The sequence below is a fragment of the Parus major genome, chromosome Z (assembly GCF_001522545.3).
Source record: "Parus major isolate Abel chromosome Z, Parus_major1.1, whole genome shotgun sequence".
NCBI classification, from domain to species: domain Eukaryota; kingdom Metazoa; phylum Chordata; class Aves; order Passeriformes; family Paridae; genus Parus; species Parus major.
The window spans coordinates 12,136,933-12,159,759 of NC_031799.1; the positions used below are offsets into that span (position 1 = coordinate 12,136,933).

Below are 22,827 nucleotides of genomic sequence, written 5' to 3' on the forward strand. Positions count from 1 at the left end.
CCTTCCCTTCCCTTCCCTTCCCTTCCCTTCCCTTCCCTTCCCGTCTCCTCTCCTTTCCCTCTTCTTCTTTCTTTTTCTTTTCCTTTATGACTTAATGACTACTTCTGGTTCTACTAATAATATTTATAAATCTGAGTCAATTAATTTCCTTTTGCATTGTATCATTTCATATTCAAGAAAAAAAATAAAAATGGAAATCATTCAAAAATGGAGGACATATAAGAGAGTAATAATTTAAAACTAATTTTTTGTAATTAATTTATATTTGAAAGAGAAGGCAAAAGAAAATGTGCAAAGTCATGCAAAGGCAAGTAAAAGAAAATGTACAGGAAAAATTTTCTTAAAATGTGTCTATTTCCCAAATTGAAAAAATGATGAATGATTTTAAAATATTTCAATGTGAAAAATAATATCGTCATGCATACCATGGTATGTAAAAAAAAACATATTCATAAAAAATTCCCATATAACAAAGTCTTGCATTTGGGTAGTGGAAGTTTGAAGTTTTTCTCTTCAAAATTTGCAAACAAGGAACAATGTTGTTCCAAGTGCACATATCTGAGGAGGGTTCAATTTCAAGAGGAAACCAATGACCTCAGGAATGTTCTTTACTAAAATGAACCTTCTAGGATGAGAAAAAATTTGTTAGATAAAATTTCAAATTTTTCCTAACAGCTTTACTATGAAAGGCCTGGGGTTTTTTTTTGTATCTATTAATACTGAATATTTATTGTAGAATTTAATATCAAAATTTTCAAGAATGACTGGAAGTTTTATATATATGAAGTATGATTTTAATATAGTTTCTATAATGAAGTATATTAATCTGTGCTGTGTTATTATCCATGTAATGTGACCAAATGATGAAGACTCATTATGAGCATTTCTCCCTGTGAGTCAAAATAGATATAGAAAACTAAAAGGTGAAAATGCACCAGTAGGGCACAGATTGTTTCAAATTCAAACATTATGCATGATGCATGGGTTTTACCTCTGTGAACTGCTATGGAAATATTTAAAGAGTACAGAATAATTAGAACTTTCAGCTCAGAGAAATATTCAGTACATATTCAGTACATATTACACTTCAAATATGAGAAGTATATACTAAGTATTCTTGTAATTACAAGACTAAATAGACACCTTTTGGGTTCAAGATGCATCCTCTAGTAATGGTACCAGTAACATGTCCAGAACTCCATCACCACAGTACTTCTGTGTATCAGGGAAAACAAGATATTTTCCAACTTGACCATAAAGCCGTCTGTAAAATAGTGTGATATGCTGGATACACTCTCTTGTTAAAAATGACTGTAAAGTAGCCTTTAAGCAAAATGTGTCAAACAATGGAAAACTTTCAGACAGTTCTTATCACTATTACCAATCTCTAAATTAAATTTATTGATATTCTCTGTGTTCACATTATTTTCTGGAATCTAAACAGGTTTCAGAGCACTTGAAGCACTGGTACAGCAGAGATGCTTTTAGTGACCCATATAATGCAACCACATGATGAAGGTGCATAAATAGGTGTTTCTTCTTGTGAATCAAAATAGGTGCACAAAATAACAATATTTCAGAAGTTAAATTAAGGAAATTTTACTAAGCAAAAAGAATTACTCAGTTTCATCAGTTTTACTTTTTTTTTCTCCAGCAGTTTCCTTTCTGTCACCTTTCATGAGAAACTCATGACTGTCTTTTTTCTTCATCCTTATGAATTTTCCTTTCTAACTACTGCTCTTAGCACTTCCTCTCAAAGGCTGTTCTTGTATGTAGTGTAATCCTCAAGGCACTGTGTTGAATCCATCCAGCACTGACCCTGTTGGAAGGTGGGAAATGTTTTCAAGTATAGCATAACACCTCATGTGCTCCACTGAATCCTTTGCAGAGGTCCAGACCTATTGAGTGAATTTGGTATGTATGTACTTTGATTCAAAACATAAGGGGCCTCAAAGCTGTTCAAACTACATGTCAAACCCCTTACCAAAATTATCAGGTGCACTCACATGGTTTCTCTTCTGAGTCCTAAATTCTGTGTCTTAAGTTTCTGAAGCCTCCACTCTGGAGTGGTTGTAGCTGACTCAGTGGGACTTAGAGCAGTCAGCTGCATGAACAACTCCAGAATTCATGTGTAGACTATAACAAGTGAATACATGACAAAAATAGGTTTCTGTACCTCCATCCTGTGATACAAACAAACCACATCTTACTGTTAATCTACTAGAACCAGATAATCTTGAAGGGAACAAGTGTAGCACATAACAAACAAAATCAGAGATACTTAGGGGAAAATCTGCCAATTGCAGCATTCACAATGGAAAGCTGTCTTCTGATGTTAAATGGATACAATTTATTCCTTTAAAAATAAAAATACACTGTAGGAAATTCAGAACATGTTGAAGACTATTGTAGCTAATAATGCTATAATCAAGCATGATGAATTTAAATATTAATTTGCAATGGGTATTGTGTACTTTTGCTACCTTATACAAAAGAGCAGCAAATTGCACTCCAGGAAATCACCTGCAAGAAAATACTCAATGTTGGTTTATCTGTTTTCTTAGGCAGATTAACCAACTAACTAAGACAGATAAATAACTGTCTCATCCATATTTCTCTCAGGCTGGTTGAAGTAATTTTTTAAATTGCAGTGATTTACATTTTTCAATGTTGCAAGCAATACTGGTAGTTTAATTTAAAGTTTTGTCCACATATTTTAGCAGAATTATATGACATTTCTTTGACCTCTGAAGGTAATGCTTCAAAAATTACAGAGTGGTAGGGTTTCCTCCATAACCTTAATATTCTTTATTGTGGAGGCTCTTAAAAGTTATGAGGAATTTTCCCCCTGCCTGGAGCAGACTGACAGCACACACCCACCTTTTTATTCCTTAAAAGACTGAAGCCTTGGTGTTTGTTGTTCAGGAGTTGTGCAGAGATGTGTAGAGCACTGGGGGCTCACTCTCTGGCTGGCTTTGTGTGTGTGTGTGTGTGGCCACCTGTACCTGTATGATCCTGCTGTGTTCAGTGCAGTTCTCCTTGGGAAGCAACACTACAGTTGTGGCCTCACATGGAAAACTGTCAGCAAAATGACTTGTTTCTCTTCCTCTTTTTTCTAAGACCTTGGGTGTTCATTATAAAACAATATAGTTGGTATTGTTTTCTAAACTCAGAAGGCACGTTCATCTCATTGACTGTTAGCTGAGGTAAATATGATCCATTAGGGAAAATTGCTGTAATGGGACATAACACAGGAATTTACTATTCTGCCATGCATTTGCAGGCCCAGACAGGAATTCCTTAAAGCCTGGAAAACAGCAGCACTTCAATAGTCAGACTTTCCTGAAAAAGACATTTGTAGCTACAGAAGTTTTATAATGAAAACCTTTTCAGGACTAGTTTTCTATTAGAAATTTTGAAAATTTCTAACTCACAACAAGACCAAAATCAAGCTAACATCCCTTAGTATTCATGCAGGCATGGTGAATGATTTAAATTCTACTCCCACAGTTAAGTTTAAGACTACTGTGTTAAGGCTAAGTCCTTCAGCCTCTAGCATTTAATGTCATTTCATGCCCAGTGAATGCTTATTTTCAAAAACCAGTAAAACAGGTTTAATGGGAAAGGACAGCAACCAAAGAAAAAGGGGTGAATCGAATACTTCTGAAAAAGCAGAATTCAAACTCCTGTTTTAAATCAGGCAATAAAAGGTTTTCTAAAGTGCAGGCACATGCCCTTAACACAAGTGTAAAAACCACTATGTGGGGAGGTTTTCTCTTCTTAAATGACAACTCAAAGCCTAACTTTTACCCTATTACAGACCAAAAGCTTCAAAGGTTAGATCTCAGAAAGCTCTGTTGCAAGGAAAAATTATTTTTATTTGCTTAGTCTTCTCTATATCGAGCAACTGAATCACAGCAGCAAATTAAGCAACTATGGAAAGCTTCTGTTTACCACGACAAAATAATGAACAGGAAGAATCCGTGCTGTGAGGTTGGTGTCTTCCTGACATGACTTAGATTCTTGAAGTGACAGTTAAGAAAAAAGATACAGTTCTGTTGAACTGCCCTTCCAAAGCAGGTAGATTTTGTTATTTATGTTCCAAGAAACCCCTCAACAGTGAATAACTGTTGAGCTAAAAAGGAGTTTGCTCAGGATTCACTCTCAAACAACTTCTCTGTCCACCAGAACTGTTCTGTGTAGACTTCTGGCCACAGAGAAGGGGGATAAATTAATTAAAGCCAAACAGAACATCAAGATCAACATGCCAGCTCTGTGGGGGAAGGCTGAAGTTCAGGGACACTATGGACAGCTTCTCTTGAATGTTGTTTCTAAATCTTTCACTCTTGACCTGCCCTTATGACTGTGAGATAAAGAGGACCATGTCTGATCCTTCATTTCTACTTAGCTGTGTGTGAGTTTTGCAGCATAATTGGAAAACCACGTGTGCCACCATGCTGGGGAGGTCCAGCCTTAGCTCATGTTCCCATGACTATCAGGGTGGTGGCTGCTCTTACCCATGGTTAGTGACAACACCCTCCTCCTAACAAAATTCTGGTACTATTCTTACAGCCATGCTCACAGTGTTAATTTAAAATGCACAGGATAAATATTTCTTATGCTCAGATTTTAAAAAGAGGATGAAAAAAATGCTTTGTGTCCATAATACAATGAGAACCAAAAAAAAATCTGAATAAACAATGAGAAGAACAACAAATAAAAATTCCTCCATTAATTACTTAAAGTAAATTTTAAAATGTATTTTAAATAAATTGTCATTTTCCGTATTTCCAGACTTTGTTGTTCCAAAGTTTTAATTACCAAAGCTTTTACTCTTATACAATCAAAACATTTATTGGCATAGACATTTATTTTTCAGACAACTGAAAATGCTGTCTTTCTGTATTTAGATTGTATATGGGCATATTTGTTTTAAAGATTGACACAAACTTGTATCATTTGAGGATCTTGGCCTGATCTTGGATTTTTCAGAACATTTCCTTAACTGTAGGGTAACAGAGGAAAACCTGAATACAGCGGCTGACAAAAAACCACATTTTTTTGTTACTGATACACTCCTAATCTTTGAGTGGAATCAGTAGTGACACAACAGATAGCTGCATGCAAACACTGTTTTTAGTGAGGCTTTTTCTCAAGAGAAATCAGCTCTGACTTCTTCATGCTGCCATAGCCCCTCTGAATCTCTTGTGCCTCAGGAAGACCAGCCTTATGTGTATTCAGAACTGCTGAAACACAAGCCATGCTGTATTCTAGACACAGAAGGTACAAGGAAAAATATGTATCAGCTAAATTACATGAAGGTATCTGATGTACCACACATGCACATCCACTGTCAGCAACTTTAGAGCTCTGATTCACAATACTGGGCATCCCCCTCTTCTCACTAACTACACTTAAAATTGAAGAATCTAAGTTTGATCTGTTTCATTAAATCAGGACGTAAATGTCTGTTCAGAAAATACTCCCTGACACAAGTTATAGCTGCATCTGAGTAGTTTTGAGAAACAGATGAACCCAATACAATAAACGTTTGTCCTGAACTTTATCCCTGAGGGATAGAGAATGTAATTTTAGTTTCTGTCCTGTATGGAAGAAATAGAAGCCTAAATTACAGCTTTAAGGGGTGTTCTGTGCACAAGTATCATGTTATTTCTGAACAGAAGAAGAGATTCCATTTGAAATTAACCTGATTCTAAATGCATCAAAAAGCTAGTAGTCAAGGAAGCAAGAAAAGAGTGGACTTACTCTTTTTTTGATGGCTCTTCTGGAACTTTCCCAAGTTCACAGTGTGGGGTCTGCTGGGTTTTTGTGGGGGCTGGCCTAGCTTGAACAGTGGGGGCAAGGCTTTCCTCTTGGGCATTCTAGAACTCCTGTCCTCGTCCACTTTCTCTTGTGGTTCACCTGATGGTCTTCCTGCAGCAAATGCCGTATTCATCTTACAGAATTTATGAGAAGAAGCTGATTCTTCTGGGATGATTTTGTTTAGGAAGATGTTCTCAGTAGCGCTCACTCCCTTTTCTTCAGTGTTTTCCGCCACAGTTTTGGGGGTTCCTTTTGATAAGCTGGACCTGTGGACAGGAGGCTTCAGAGCTATTTTTGGAAAATGACTGCCTTCAGCTTCTGCCCCAGAGTTATTATTTTCACGCATTGCCTTTGCTTCTTGGAGTGCATGTGTATTTGTTCTAGGTCCTGACTGTCTTTGCAGAAAACTGCTTTTAATAGAAGTGTCTTCATTTTGAGATCCCTCATTGTTTAGAGAAGGTTTCTGTGCAAGAGATGGTTTAGAAATAGGAGGCTTGGGCTCATTTGCTTGTGTTGCAGACCTAAATTTTTCCTTAACTGCAGCTACTTTTGAAAATTCTGCTTTTGCCTCATTCTCCTGTAATGCAAAATTAAGATTCAATTTTGGTCCCAGAGGATTTTTTTCTTTATCAGGAGGAGCAAGGAACTTGTTCCACGCAGGTTTTGGGTTCAAAGGCTTTGGGTCCTCCTTTGACTGGTCATTGGTTTTCACAGAGAATTTAGTGCATCCAGATTTTTCATCATTTCCTCTGTTAGTGGGCTGAAGTTGTACACCAAATCTTTGTGCCACTGGGTTCAAATGTGACGGGCTTGCATCTTTCTCTGTTTTATCATCACTTGAAGGCTTGACTGCCAGAGGAGGCTTAGGTTGAACAGGTTTGTGAAGGTTACTGGGTCCTGGAGAACATGCAGCATATCCTTTATTTGTAAATTTCTCAAGTGCTGCTTTCCTTGTCTGTAATCCCGTGGGAACATCTTGTCTTGGGATTTTGATGGGTTGGCTGTTTGAAGTATCCTCTCTGTCTCGGTTATGTCCTTCAAATTTCTCCATGAGGAACTTCACACGTGGCTTGCAACTCTATAAATGTTAAGAAGAGAAAGATAAAGGGCAGCAAAGGGAAAGTATTGTTGCAATGTTCACAAATACTGTAAAGGGTTTCCTGGTCTGAGGCTTTAGTACTGCTGATTGGCTGAGGAGGTGTTACAACCCATCTTCCTGTATGGTTAAGAGAAGATGAGCATTTTGTTGTATCCCTGCAGCTTTTATACAATATTTAAAAATTTTCATTCAGGTGCTGTCTTTTAGGTACTGCAGGTCATTTTGTGCATATTATAATTTCTGTTTACTTCTGGAATTGTGAACTGAACACATAATAAATGTAAGAAATTACATACAACTTTTAAATCAACATATCTAAAACTTTGATTGTCCTGTGATGAGAAGAAGAAGTTGTACTGGAACCCGGGGGAATGTACCAGATTCATGTCATTCCTGTTAACTCTTTGAAGAATTGAAAGTTCTTTTTGAAAAAAAAAAAATTCTGGTTGGTGTATGTGTATGTCAATTTTTCTTTCTCAGCAATTTTTCTGCTTTCTGCTCTCTCACCCTCACTTTGTTCTTGTTTCTCTTCTCCATTTTGTATCTGAATAAAACTGCATGTGTGGGTACCAAATGAAAATATGTGAAGTAAAATTGAAAGAAATGACAATCCATACCCCCAGATATTGTCAAAGTTACTAAATTTCTTGCAAAAAGAAAGAAGTTGAGTAATTCCAATATAATAAAACCCAGCTTCATTCAAAAATAGATGTTCTAATTAGTCAGCCCAATTCAATAACTTTCAGGACCTGTCTTAATTATGCACTGAACCCAAGAGTTCAATGCATTTGAATTCAGGAAAAATAAAACACATCACAGTGCAGGATGGGAGCAAAAAGCAGTGAGGTAGTCCCACTGCACTGGACAAGGGACCACCTTTGGGTTCCAGGAGCCTCTGGAACAAGAAGTCCTTTCCCCAGCTGACAGTGGCAGCAGTGGTGCAGCTATAGTAGACACATTGATACATACAATTCTCAAGTAGGACCTGGATTTCCTGTGTGAGTTAAAACGTAAAACTTACATCATAAAGTAGAAATGTTATAACTAGATAATTATATCTCATTATATAAATAGCCTGTTACATTGGAGTAGTTACACACACACACACACAGAGATATATATATATATATATATATATATACACATGTAGGGAGAGAGAGAGAGACTTCAGCAACTCAGAGGTAACTATCCCGGTCTTTCAGCATTGCCAAGAAACTCAGCCTTTCCAAACTGATTGTGTTGAATTACAAATTACTAACATTAAACGCAGCAAAAACGAGATAGACAGAATAAAACTTATACCCAGCAACCACATTGTTGGGTATTTTTGCACATATACAGAATGGAGGAAGTACACATTTACTATGGAGATTATCAGGGTGAAGTCATCTACTGCTGTTTGATGCATACACACACAACAGAAGCATATAGTATAATATGTATAATATATACATACTACATATAATATATGTAGTATACATATATATAATATATTGTAACACTATACTTACATTAGTGATACAAGTATATGCATCACTAATCATTCACAATTTGTCCCACAATATCTCACAAGGCACTGATTTTACCCACCTAGACAATTAAGCCAATTGCATTGCCAGAGAGAATAAAAAAGCCTTTTGTCTCTGATCTCTTTTGACTTTGTACTAATTCATGATTTTTTCTAAGCTCTGACACAAAATCTACATCACCAGAGATATGGAAATTATAGCTTATGTCTGAAGTCTTCAGAGCTTCTAAGTTAGGATTTGATCAGCTGCTTGGCCAACTCAGCAACTCATTTCTTTTGAAAGTCATAGCAAAAAAATTATTTCTTTGCTACTTCTATTTGAAATATAAGAAAATTGAAGTATAAATATAAGAAAATGTACTGTGCAAATTACAATACCTTTTACAAGCAAGAGCCATTCAGCATGTAGACCTTTAGGAAGATGGGAATGTGAGTTTGAAGAAAATTTTATTATTATGATATATGTTTTTTGAGAAGTTTTCTACACTTTCAATAGCAAGATTACATGAATTACATTCACACATGCTTTCAAATGCACTGAACCATTTATTACTGCCAAGTTAGGGAGTGTCAATGAATTTTTAAAAATAAATTTCTTCCCAACTCATGCATATTTACAAGCACAGCAAGAGGAAAAGGTTCCTGCACATGTGGAAGAGTTTACAATTAACAATAAAGCCTCTTTCATTTACTTGGTAAAGGTAATATTAAGAATCAAAATAGAGTAAGAAACTCCATGAAATCTTTCTGCTTCTCTTTAATGTACGTCACCAGTTTCTGCCTTCATAAGCTGTGTTACATTAGAAGCCATACAGATTCTAATGCAGAGCCTGACTGTCAGGTAAACAGAAGGGAACTGGGGAAAAAATAAAATTTTTTTGTTTCTGACCCTGCTCATAAAGTGATTGCCACAGTTTTTGTGCTTCCCTTCCCAGAAGCGACAGCAGTTACCTACTCCATTATCACATACAGTAGGTTGTAAATCATGAAATGGGAACTTGAAAAGATTCTGAAGAGAGATTAAGTTCCCCCTGCCCTTCCCCTCTAAAGTGCAAAGTGTCTGTGCAAAAGAGGAGTCTCAGGCAAAAGCTATTTGGGTTACTTTCTGAACTTTCTCTTTGATCTCTATTGGAAACTCAGTGCAAAATATTTTGGCTTTTCAACTTTTGATCTGAACTGTAAGCAGCACATAAGGAGCACAGTAAGATTTCCTTTGATACAAGATGGTTGCATTATTCAGATGTGTTTTCTCAAATCTAGATCAATACCTAGGTTTTAGCTCCCTTGCTATACATAAATATTTATAGACAGAACTTTCACAGTCTCCCACTACCTTCAGCAGAGACTCACTCAGGTACCAAGCTACACTTGTACACAATTGTTTGAAAATTACTCCTTAGTTACACTCCTGTGTTAACAATTGTAATTCTCCATAATTTACAATATAGCTGCACATTTCTGTACAGAAGTACTGTAATGAGAACACAAAAGCACATACAAATTGCAGTTGTATTCTTCCTCAGTTTAGTATGGATATTTCAGTCTCAACTGGCAGCCTGAACAAAAAAGTGTTTTTTTTTTTGCCTTGGCATAAATATAACTTTATTATTTACTTTCCCATCTTGGAGAAGCCAAAAGATTATTTCACTTCAACTTCCCCTTGAGGCCACTCTTTTTTCAAACAGCAACACTGAATCAGTGGATGGAATAGCAGATGTGTGTGCACACAATCATTAATTAGGAAAACGAAAAATACATAACTTTTGACTGTACAAAGAATTCATTCGAAATACGTGCAGATTTTATTTATAAAGGATAAACTCCCCATCTTTTCTCTTCTGAACTGTAGCTTTTACATTTCAATTCCCAAGTGATGGGATCTAAATATACCCTTTAAAAACTCAAAATCAGACCTTGATGAGTTTGCTAGAGAGTAATAAAATAAAGATTATAAAGCTATCCCTTTAAGAAGAAAACTATGTTTACTCATGAATTCTCTGATAGTGAAATAACAAAAGAAGTTGATAACCACTAAGGGAATTGAGCTGTAACCTATGGCCAAGATATAAGAAATAAGAAAATGGACAAAAATGACAAGGAAAATTACACAGAGAATTATAGAAAAATACTAAAAATCTGAAAATTATTTGTCAGATTTATATAAATCTGATATAATTTCTACTGAAGGTAATAGATTTGAGGCAGTCTAGCTTTTTGTTTACATGACAGTGCCATTCTGAATTTGTGACAAATTATTGCTTGACTACTTTCTTTCCCAGACACCTCAGAATCATCACTATTGAGCTTTGTTGTTTCCAGAAGAGATTTCCAAATTGCTTTTCTTCCCCTTGAGTCTAGCTGTAATTACAAGACTCCTTCTATAACTGCAGCATTTGGAAAGGGAAGTTGAGATGTTGCAATGCTCTGCACCTATGAATGTGTGTAGTATAAGCAGGAGAAGGAGACAAAGAGAAATGGTTTGCTCATACAAGACTTGCTAATACAGCGGTTGGTATAAAAGAGAAATGAGCCCTCAAATACTAAAGAATGAGGAGCAGGCTATTCTTCTGTTTGGGGTTTTTATGAAAGGCAGATTTCTAGGATGGAGAGGATAGAGAGAAATCTAAGTGATTCCCCAGTGAGAGGCTGACAGCCCCTATGTTACCCTGAGAGCACAATTTTAAACATCCCTCTAACACCAGCAAGAAAAATACAGCACACACATGAGGACATATGGTTGTTAAAATTTGACAAGGCAGTGTTCCAGCCTGATCACAGTGTATTCTGTATCTTTTTCATTGTGCATTCCTCTGCACCTCCCTTATCTCTCTCTTGCCATTTTTTCTCACCTTCTATCTAATCAAAGGACCAGCTACTCATAGTGCAGAAAAATAAAAGGACAGTTCTGAATGAGTTTGAGACCAGGACAAGTGAGGGCATAGGGCTTGGCCAGAACAGCCAGATTGCATCCCATCTTGTTCCCAAAGTGCTTATGTCAAAGACTGTGCATGAAGTCAAACCATCAATGGAGGCATGATCATCTCTTCATACAATGCCCTAATAGGCTCACAACAATGTTTCTCCCTTAATGGATTTTTTGGTACCTGTTTAAGTGAAAATAAGCACTATCAGCCACTGGCCACTCACTCAACAACAGAAACCTGATGGCTTCAATTTTTCCATCAAGAATTTGTTTCTGTAAACACACTAGCTCATATCCATTTCTGAAAAATTACTGCATTTTTGCAACATGGTTTTATATAAACACAAAGTTTCATGATACTTAACAACTTAATTTCTAAAAATTATTTTTCTCATGCGCCTCCGAATACCCTTTATCAATTATTTCTTTCAGATTAGTGTAAATTTTCTCATTATCTGCCCAGAAACAGATTTATTTTCACTTTGAACCTATTTATATATAGTGTATACAGTCACTGTCTTATGAATGTCTTACTTGTCTGGTTATCCCACTAAAGTGAATGCTCCAAGTCTCAAGGAAGAAATATTTGAATTCCTGTCACTGCAAAGTTCCTATCATTATTTTGAGAATTTCAGGATCTCATATGTTTTTAATGGAATTTTTGTGCAATTTTAAGACTTCGAGTAGCACTTAGACTCATACCTGGAAAGGAAAATACTACCAACTACTAACAAAATACATACACTGACACCTCAACCCAGACTGGTATATTTGTACCCTAATTTGTAATTTGTACCCTCCCAATAATTTAACAAACAACAAATAATGCAAAGGGGCTAACTAAAAAATAATTGCCTTTGAGTGATACCATTTCTGGTATTATTCAAAATGCAAAGACCACTTAAATTAGGACCACTTTTAATAAAATTTCAGAGAACTAACCACAAAACTCTGAGAGAGAAAAGTCCATTTTGATAGCTTAGCATCTTTTCAGCTCCTAAACTAAGTAAAATCTACAACTAGGTTTCCAGTTAATTAAGTTATATTCAATATATTGTTCTGATTCTATTCCTTCTGGAACTTTCCATGCTTATTTTTAAGACAAATGTAGAACAGTTTACCTGGATATCCCAAAGCTCTCCAGTATTTTGATATGAGCAGAAAAACTGGCTCCCTCAATGTGACAATCCACGGGTGTAACAACTTAACAGCATGGTCTATTTGCTAAAGAGGAGTTCTGCTTCTCACAGAGGAGTTCTTGCCTCTCACAAGATACACTTGTGGGTTTCATTATCATGAACAGTAACTGTTCTCCACAGGATATTAGGCAAGAAGTGCTGGAGGAAAAGGGAACTAAAGTGTGTTCAGACTGACTGGCTGCTTCCATCAGCAGTAAGCACCATGTGATATCCAGAAGTATTGCATTTACCCCATGTTGCGTAGCCCTGTGAGGCTGCCTCGGCACACACAAGCCTGAGCCTTTACAGAATAGCTGCTAATGAAATGTGTGTGGAAATTACAGGCATAAAGGGTGGACTGGCCACAGGTCCAGTGCTTGCTACCACTGAGAACCCTGCATACATGGCCCACTCTCAGGCATCAGCTAGCATGTTCCTCATGTTTGCCTGTGGGATCATGAGATTCTGCGGGCTAGTTTTTAAAAACTTCTGTTATGAGGAGATATTTAGAAAGAACAACAAAACTATGATCATACATTTTTTCTGTCCTTCCTCCTTTGTATTTGCGTTTGAAGGATGATATAGGATAGAAAAGTCAATAATGAGTAAATAAGTTTCATAAAAAAATCTAAATTTGTGTTTGTGCTGAAGATATAACCGGAAGGGCGGAGCCCTCTACAAAACACAGCTCAGTCAATTTGCTAGAGCAGTGCATGGGGAGGAGATTGCAGAAGAAAAGCTGTGTATCTTTGAGCTTAATTAAAAGATAACTGAATCTTGCTTATGGTCTACTACTCTCCTTCTGCACATAGTTCTTAGGATTTTTAAAAATATTTTGGGATGTTAAAGCATTGAAAGTGCTTGGCATTTCTAGCTTAATTTTACAAAAACTTGTAGCGTAGCTACTTCAGAAGTTTGTTAGGGTGCTGGATAGATCTTATTTGAGTTAGAAACACTGCCCACCAATGATAACTGATTATTTTATAATATAGGCATAATGGTTTTTTGTAGTGGGAGAAATGCAGTTCTTTATGCTATTCATTCAGTTAAACACTGTATTTTATTTATAAAATAGCATTTATTTGTGAAAATAAACAAATCATCACAGATGATAATGCATTTATTATTAATACTGTGGCACATTAGAATTGCTGTTGTATGTGGCAGCCTTCATGACTGAAGATGCTAACTGTAGCAATACAGTCATTTTGTGTGGGTAAACACCACTGCAAGGGTCTGCTCACAGTATCAGCTCTAGACAAATCATGCAATGATCAAAGAACTAGCTTATCTTCACAGCTCTGAATGCTAGACATTCCTGTTGTCTTCTCTTTCATCCAATACACACAAATAAGTACATCCCTAATTGACAGAATGCTGATGAGTATATAAATTGCAACAAACAATGAAAATAAGTTTACCCTGTGAAATTTCAGTGAAACTTGCCCATCTGCAATATCCACCATGTGCCTCATTTTACATTTGCAGGTGCAATAGCTTCCTGAAATCTCTCTGTTTTTTTCTCGCTTGTTTCTGTGAAGGTTGTTTGTGAGTGATATAGGGAAATTATCTATTTTTAGGTGAAGAGAGAATCTGAATAAATTAATATTTTAAGGAACAGGATCTGCAAGCCTGAAAGGAGTGTAAAGTTATGTTGCTTTTTTCACTTTTCACAGAAACAACACCAGCAGCAGCAACAAAATCACTAGTTCATATTCAAGCCAGATAAGGATAATACTTTCTCATGTATACATATACAATATATGCCGTTATATTCTCTGTACAGACCAAACCCTGCATCTAAATTCCTGCACACAAGTAGTGTGTTACTGCTCCTGTGTGGATATGTTACAACTGCAACCTTAAGCACATTTTATCAGAATATTTATTTAGATGTTTCCATGTAACTTTGGGAAAAGTGGATACTTAGGAATTAAGTTTATCAAAAATTAAGGAAAGAAGAAAGGAAAGAAAAAGAATCAGAACTTTTGCCATTCAGGAAGAGTGTGGCCAGCAGGCAGGCCAAGGGAGGTAAAATCCTCCCCCTCTACCTGGCTTTGGTGAGGCCACATCTGGAGTGCTGCACCCAGTTCTGGGCTACTCAGTACAAGAAAAAAAATGGAGATACTGGAGAGGTATCAGAAAAGATCAGAAAGATAATTTAGGATCTGGAGCAATCACTTTTATGAAAAGAGACTGTGGGAGCTGGGTGTGTTTAGTCTGGAGAAGAAAAAACCAAGAGAAGGTCTTATTAACACATAAAAATATCTCAGAGGTGGGTGCCCAGAGGATGGTGCCAGGCTCTTTGCAGTGGTATGCAGATAGATGACGAGGAGCAATGTCCACAAAGTAAAACACATGAAGTTCCACCTCAACATCAGTAAGAACTTCTTTCAATTGAGAGTGGCAGAGCACTGCCCAGGGCAGTCAGGGAGTCTCCATCTCTGGAGATGTGCAAAACCCACCTGGACATGCTCCTGTAACCTCATCAGGAGGGTTGGACTGTTAGCTCCAGAGTTCCCTCCCAGCCCCAATGATTCTATGATTGTGGGAGTCTCTGCTGTAAATGCTAGTCTATCTTTTAAAGATATTTTTTCTTTCATCTACTGATGTTTTTGCTCCAAAATGATTTGAAAAATCAGACACTTCCATCTGAACACCTCTTATTTTCCAGTTCAGTGGTCACAAAGATAGTTAGGATTTTGTTACCACAGCAGCTGTGTCAATACTATTGTTTGAGTTGCTGTAAACTCAAGGGACATGATACAAAAAAAATTCTTTATCTTTTGACATTGTTTTTAACCTACTTCATTTCACTAACTGTAACTGTATTATATGATCCCAAATAAGGAGAGAGTGAAAAACAGTTAATCATGAGGGAGGGTGGGAGAAGAAAAACACAAAGATGACTGGCTGGGGCAGCTAATCCTTAAACCATGTATGTATAGGGGAAGACAGGGCTGGGGGGTAGTATGTGGGAGAACACCTTTGGACAGGTGCATTAATATATCATACAAGCAGTTTGAAATATCTTTCCTAAGTCAGGATAGTGTTGCTCTGTTATATACAACACATTCAAATATGCACAGAGCAAGAGGAAGTCAATGCTAGCAACATTTTTCACTGAAATTTTGCTTCCTGCCTTCTCCTCCTCCTCTCTCACAGGAGAAACTTTTGCCTCCTAGCTGTTACTGAACAGGTTATACTTCTGTAGAAAGTAGTCTATGCAGCAGTGAGGGAGATGTTGGAAAATTCTTTTAACTTTAGCACATTAGTGTATGATTCCTGTATTCATGGTTAATGCTTACTTTAGTACCATACAGTGCTTAGTACAAATACCAGAGATTAATGTGGCCTTGTGTTAACTCCCTACATCTGTGACTAATAAGTCTTGTGCCAACTAATGCTTCCTTGTTTACTTCTATCAGTGATTAATATGTACTAGCTGATATCTTAGTTTTGAGAACAAGGATTGTGTGTCAGAGGTAAGAATGATAAGAGCAGTACATTATAACTTGACACTCTCAAGGAGAAAAGTTTCATCAGAAGATCTGCAACCATATCTGAACAAGTAAATTGAAATAATTAGTATATTTAAATGTATTCAGGAAATGTGATGAATGTGTATTTGTTTCAGGAATATAATGCAGTCTGTTAGGTTACTGAACATGTATGTTTTAAGGAGAAATCCCCATGCACCCAGTGTTGTCAATAAAGTGATATTTTTCTTAACTAACAAGTTGGTTGGAGAGTTTATTTCCCAGTTTTCAATGACATGGGGGTGGACTTGGCAGAGGAGCAGAAATAATATATTTATCAATTATCTCTGTAAATAGGTGTAGTGAAAGTTTCAGACTACCTAGTTTTGTGCTGCTTCTGGGGTAACATTTTGAGTACATGAACCTCATCAGAGGGCAACGCAAAGAGTCAGCAGTCCTGCTTCACCATGCTGTGCCAGAGTGTCAGAGTTCTGGGGTGAAGGGCCATCTTTCCATGGCAGTAATCCTGTTACAGCATCACTTTGGAAATTACTTAATTTTCAGAACAAACTTAATATTCCTAAACACTAGCAGAAGTTGCTGCCTGCAATTTCTGCAGCACACTGTGAGAACCAACATTTTTGGTAGGGTCAGTCTGTGTTATCTTTGTGTCTACAGACAGTGCTAGACTTCCTCAAAAACGTGCTGCGGCATTTCCACCACATTCTTATTTGAAGGCAGTTTTAGTATTTCTGACAGAAATTTGGTTATGAGCAAATTAAAGCTTTTCCTTGTGTCAACATGTACTGTCATGCTTATGGGAACAATTTGGCTTTCCAGATCCTGTTTGGCGACTACTGACATACAGCATTCCCTGGAAGCTCCTCAACTCACTGCTGTGGCTCTTTTAATTTGCTGTTATTCAATACCCATAATCTTATAACCATTGTCTATTATTAATATATTTATACTTGCCTGAACAAGGAGTGCAGAACTACTTATATTTTTCTGTACTTGAGACAGGCAAGACAGACAAAGTCAAGAAAGAAGTCAAAGGACACTAGCAGTGCCCTTGCCCTGGCTATGCCTTGTGAGGGGGCACATTTCTGCCTCTCAAACAAGACACCCAGCACACTTCAGGGCATCACAATCAAGTGTGTGTTAAGATCCTGGTTTTCCACTGGGGTGTATGTACTGTAATTAATCACAGTACTTGCTGGGGACAGCTGAAGCTGATGCAAACCACTTGCTGTACAAAAAAAGAATATGCCATGCAAAAAGCCAAAAGTGTCTCCTTTTTGTGACTTGAGGAGCCTTCAAATCTCAAGCAATTTTTATTTCAACACAAAGCTCATATTCAGGCATTAGCTGTCATGTTCGACCAACAGCTTCACTGCCCTGCAGCCCCTTCCATGCCTGTCCTGCACTGACCCCCAGTGCCCCCGGCCAGGCTTCTTCTCCCTGTCCCTTTTGCTGCTCGGCTTAGGCACCCGGGGGGCTCAGATGAGGCGGCTTTTGAATGAGCCTTTTTCCCCTGCAAGCTGTGTGGGTTCTGCTCACGTCGGCACTGCTGTGCTCTGTCTGCCCGAGTTCGGCAGCAGGAGCTCAGGGGGAAACTGAAAGCAGGGCAGCAGCAGAAAACACTCCAGATAGACCAAATGGGCACAGCAGGCTTTTGCAGAACCTTCCGCAGGGAAACCCTCGGGAAAGCACAGAGTTCACTATGAGGTGAAGAGCCCTGATGAATGCAGGCAGAGCCCCGTGAAACAAGGGCTGAGGGGGCTCACAGAGCGTGCCACAGCACCAGTGCCCCTCACACCCCACAGCTCTGCTTCACTGAGGGCACTGATCACCAGGCATAGCTTGGTTAAACTATTTAATGAATTAATTGCAGGTGATCTGAGTGTAGCTGTAATGGCTGAGTTTGTAGCTACCAACTCCTCGTCTGAGGCAAGGGGAATGCGGGGAGGACCTGGTGGACATCGCGGTAAGGCAAGCCAGTCGCTCAGACCCTGCCAGGCAAGCAGACTCGCTGGCTAGGAAGTTGCTAGAAGCTGTGTATGAGAGGCAATCAGAAGAGATTGGGGTGAGAGGGAAGATGGAGGAGCAAGGCAGAGCTACTGGGAGCTGCACACGAGTAGTTTGTGTCGGGGAAAGGAGCTCTGGCAGCTGGGGAGGGTCTGCCCTGCTGATATTTTACTCTCTCGCCCCTCCCTCCGTGCCCTTCAGGAATGGCTGTGTCTGTGCCCTGCCTTCCCGCACCGAGCCCCGACTCTGTGCCTCCCTGCCCGGGCTCAGGGTGTCCCGGAGGGACCCGGGGCCGGATGGAGCCGGTGCAGGCCTGAGGGCGCGGAGGCGGCCATCGCAGCAGCTGCGCCGGGGACATGAGAAGCGAGGGAGCCTGAGCCGCGGGAAGCATACTCTGGGACGTCAGAGAGGAAGGGAAACTTTCTCAAGGAAGAAGTTGCTTCAGTTTCTACCCTGTATAACCTCATGTGAATGGCTAAGCAAGGGGTTATCAGCTGGTCTGGCTTCCCCTTCAGCATCCCCCCCCAGCTGCTGATACCAGGGGGAAGTGGGAGAGCAACAGGGACAGCTTTACCAAAACACTCCTGACTTCCCTTCCTTTTCAACATGTCCCTCCCTGTCTCCGCCTGGGAAACAAAAAGGTGTGAAAAAAACCCCATGCAAATACCTCACTAGGAGTTGTGTAAACCTTGTGGGAGGGAGACAGGGACACTCCATGCTTTCATACACATATTTAACAACCTCTTTTCCTGCCTTCTCATATATTCTTCAAGCCTCGCCTGCTTTTAGTGCAGAGGAGAAAAACAGAAACACGTATTTCCTAAAAAGTATGCAAGCTTCAGGCAAGGTCCTGTTCTGAGGTGTTTGGATTACTGCCTCACCTTAATGTGGGAGAGAGGACTTGCAGCTGACAGCTGTGCCTCTTCAGGTAGGTATGGCCTAGCTCAGGTATCTTAGGCTTTCTTTCGGAAATGGTAATAAAGGGCCTTTACCCTTCAAGGTAATCTCCTTAAACCTCTGAATAAAAGGTTTCAGATGAGAGTCATTTAGTCTCTGCTAATGTCAGACGATTTCTTAACAACAGCTCTTAAGTCTTTTAATTAAGAATGTGAATCAGACCGACATTTTTTAGCCATTCCCCAATTTGTATTAGAGGGGTCATGCTCCTTTTGCTTTTAAAATATATTTGCTTAAAAACCCAACAAACAAAATCTCCTAGATTTTCATGGTCAATCTCAATTAGTCAAACAAACCCTAGTAAAGTTTAGAAAAAAGTGAGTTTTAATGAATGCAGATCTACTCCTTTCTGTACTTTATGTGCTCTTAAGAAGTTACCTGTCACAAGTGGGGCTAAATTTGAACACGTATGAAATAGAAGCTTAAGGTTCACGTTAAATTCTTTGTTGCCAGGAATCTTTCACCACTCTGCTTCTGTATCATTTCCCAGAGCTTCTGTTATAAATTGGTCTTTATTAGAGCTACATCTAATACCTGTTGAGTCTTCTCTCCTCGGCTGAAATTTTATTTATTTAGTTATCATGCATGCTATATTGCAATTATTTTTATATTCCAAAGCAAGAAGGGGAAAAGGGAAAGCTTAAAAAAAAGGAGACAATGATGTGACCTAAATAGAAACTACAAAGAGAATGCTCCCAAATCACAAACATTTCAGAATACAAAGTAACTTCAGAAATAGGTTTAATCAAAGGCAATAAAGTTTGAAAATGAAATCACAGTTTAATCCAAACATCTTTAAAAAGAATGTTTCCAGAAAAGCTTCCTATGTCATTCTGCTTAGTATTTGCTTAATGCCTGATATCCATTCTATATCCCTATCCTTTAGGCTTTTAAAAAACTTTGACTCTCCGTAATCTATTTTCTTTAGCAGGTAGTTGCAGGTTGGTCATAAAGCCTTCCGACTTTAAAGTAACTGGTTAGCCTGTGCTATAAATCCATAAACAAAAGAAAGGGAGAAGTTAGTTTAGGTGAAAATTCATTCACCTCTGCCTCTGGCAATCACAACAGAAAACCAGGATCAATTTTCCATCTGCTAAGAGTCCTTTTGATAAAGTCAGAGAGTGTACATAAGCCATATGTTCTTAAGCCATGCTGGTGTACTAAGAGTTTCTTTTAAAAAGAACATTACTTTTTTCCTGTCCTCCTCTCCTGTCTTTTTCAAAGACTTTCTTCTACTAACCTCACTTTTCCCCTTTTTATCCTGTATTTGGAATGTGCTGCCTGGAAAACGATAGGTAAGTGAACCTCATCCATCATACACCTGCCCTGCGATCACATGGGTCTCACCTTTCAGCCATGCACAGAAGAGAACCCTTTCATACAGTGCTCTCTCTGTATAAATATCTGTTTTTAACGTGGTGCTTTTCCCGGGTGCTGGCACAACAGTGACCTCTCATGGAGGAGCCTCTCCTGTTAAAAATCATAACTTTCCACAATCATTTAAGTAGGAGGGAAACAAGGGTGGAAAATCTGCTGACCCTGTAAATTGTACCAACAATTTATTTGATTTCCATCACAGTTAAAAAAAAAAGAAAAAGAAAAAAACCTCCAAACTCTCAGAACCTCAACCTCAACAACAACAACAAAACCAAACCAACAAAGAAAGGAAACTAATTGGGTTTCCTGGGCTTTTTTTGTGTTGCTTCCAATGCCTTTTCCCCCTCCATTGCCTCTTACTCTGTCTGTGTGCATCTCTGAAATGAGTATGACTTTCGTCAGACATTTGAAAACAGCAGTGAAGTCTCTGCTTTGCCTGCTTCTCTTAGCTTCTTGTCTGGCATGTGTCCTAGTTCCCTGGTCACCTACTGTGAGCACAGGGAATTGAGCTGCTGCTGTTTCGTTTGCTCAGTGCCTGCCTGCTGCCTTGCCTAAGTGGCAGAGAAGCTATGGCTGCTTTCTTAACTTTAAGCATGCAAATTTAGTTACTTACCAAGTCTTTTATTTGCACTGTTACAGGTACTTGAATCTGCTGTTTACACAATTTGTATGAATGAGAAAGGGAAATTCAGCACTGTCTCTTTCAGTTTTGCTGCTGCCTCAGAGACATTACAAGCCATGACCGATGAGGCAGCATATACCAGCTTTTTTGCTGCAGATGCTAAATTGAAAAAAAAATTAAAAAAAAAAAATCATTTTTTTTGTTATGCCAGATCACACTGCCAACCTTTTGTTGAGCACAAGCTGTATTGAAAGGCAAGGTGAGTCTGCTGAGGTCTCATCAAAGACTGTGCCATTGGGTAGATCATCTGTTGAATAGAATTTTTTTATTGTGAAGCATAGGACAGCTGCTGACTGGGACGAAGAGCAGCAGGAAGCAGAAATGCAGCAGTGGTCAGCTTGGGGAGGACCATACTGTTCATTCTTGTGAGCTATTGCATAAATTTGAGCCTGCACCACTTCTCTTATGGGATGATGAAAAGAGATTTGATAAAAATCTCATGTCATGTGAGGAAAACTCTTGAATCCCTGGAAACTTAGGTATGTAATAATGAATTAAAGACTGATATCCAAAAGAGAATAAAATAAAACCACAGAAATCATAGAAACAGAACTTCTGCAGAGTAAACACTTGAAGATATAAAAGGGATTAACAAATGGATTTTGAAAATAGTTTAAAAAATTACGAAGAGATGGAGAAGATCAATGGTTGTACAAAAGTTGGTGTTTTGAGAGCCTTTTTAGAAGAGAAATAAGTGAGATCCTGGAAACATGATTTCTGAAAGTTTTTCTTCTCCAAAGACATAAGAAAGCAAGTCTCCCTATGACTCACCTTCCAAATCAAAATGCAGATGCCCTCAGGGGTTTAGAGAAGAATTGTGGTATTGTAGAGGTTTCTAAGCTTCACTAAAACGTAGTTAAACAAGTGACTAATGGGAAGAAAAGCTGTTAGAGATGTGTCAGTATAAGTGAAAGGAACACCCAGCTATAGCTGCAAATACAAGATGCTCAAGATCCTCTGATCCCCATTTCATTTTATGAAAATGTAAATTCCCAAAAATTATAAAATCATTTTGCCTATAATTGTTGATTGAATTTGGCAAATTTCTTGCATCTTCCATTTTTAAATGTGTAATAAATGCTTTTCAATATCTTCAAGTGAGGCTATTGCAAGTTAGAGAGACCACTGTTCACAATTTCAGTACTGGAACATAGATGTGACTTTGTTTTTGTACATTTCTGTGTAATTTTTCATGTCTTAGTTTTCTGTGTACTTCACCTTTTACATAGAGGAATATGGCTGAAGGCAGGCGCGCCTTTTGTTAATTTCATATTTTTCTTGTAAACAGTCCTGAATTCTGCTGAAGAACTGCTTTTATTCTGTTTTAGGTTTTTTTTTTTTTTCCTTAACTATGATAAAACACAGTATGAATGGTTTGAAAAAAGGAATAAATTAAAAAGATGACTCCCTGTTGAAATGAACTCACAAATCCCAGCAGATTCTTAATCCTGAATGTTGATTTACTGATAAACACTAAAACTGCTCCTGAAACAAAAAATTGAAAAATGCACCTTTAAATATCCTTGTGTTATCTACATTATTCTATCTGAAGATGTTAACAATGTCACATGATATGTTCTGTATCAGTTTCATATTTACATTTGTTTATGTGGATGATTTATCTTTGCCTAATTTACATACCTGACACATTTTCCTGTATTCCTGTATATCCTGTATTATATGTGCTTCCCCCCCACCCCCCAATATGAAAAACTTTAACAAATAAAGATAATATGAAATGTTTTGCATTCTA

The 22,827-nt window shown here is 38.1% G+C and overlaps 1 protein-coding gene and 1 long non-coding RNA gene across 4 annotated transcripts in view; one reads left to right on the top strand and one right to left on the bottom strand.

The window, feature by feature from the left end:
- FYB1 (FYN binding protein 1) overlaps positions 1–21,078 on the bottom strand; it is a 52,851-nt gene extending 31,773 nt beyond the window's left edge. For 2 of the 3 annotated variants that reach the window (XM_015615301.2, XM_015615300.2), the window contains exons 1-2: positions 12,495–12,696; positions 5,767–6,901 (exon numbers count right to left, since the gene is read on the bottom strand). In XM_015615301.2, the coding sequence (XP_015470787.1) occupies positions 5,767–6,874 (1,108 nt within the window). In that variant the 5' untranslated portion in view covers positions 6,875–6,901; positions 12,495–12,696. Of the gene's footprint in view, positions 1–5,766; positions 6,902–12,494; positions 12,697–21,005 lie in introns of those variants that run through there. The other variant, XM_033520523.1, reaches the window with a different exon arrangement.
- LOC107216254 lies at positions 17,484–22,827 on the top strand. Its single transcript, XR_001525440.2, has 2 exons — positions 17,484–18,986; positions 21,032–22,827. It is a non-coding gene; the product is annotated as an uncharacterized LOC107216254 (long non-coding RNA).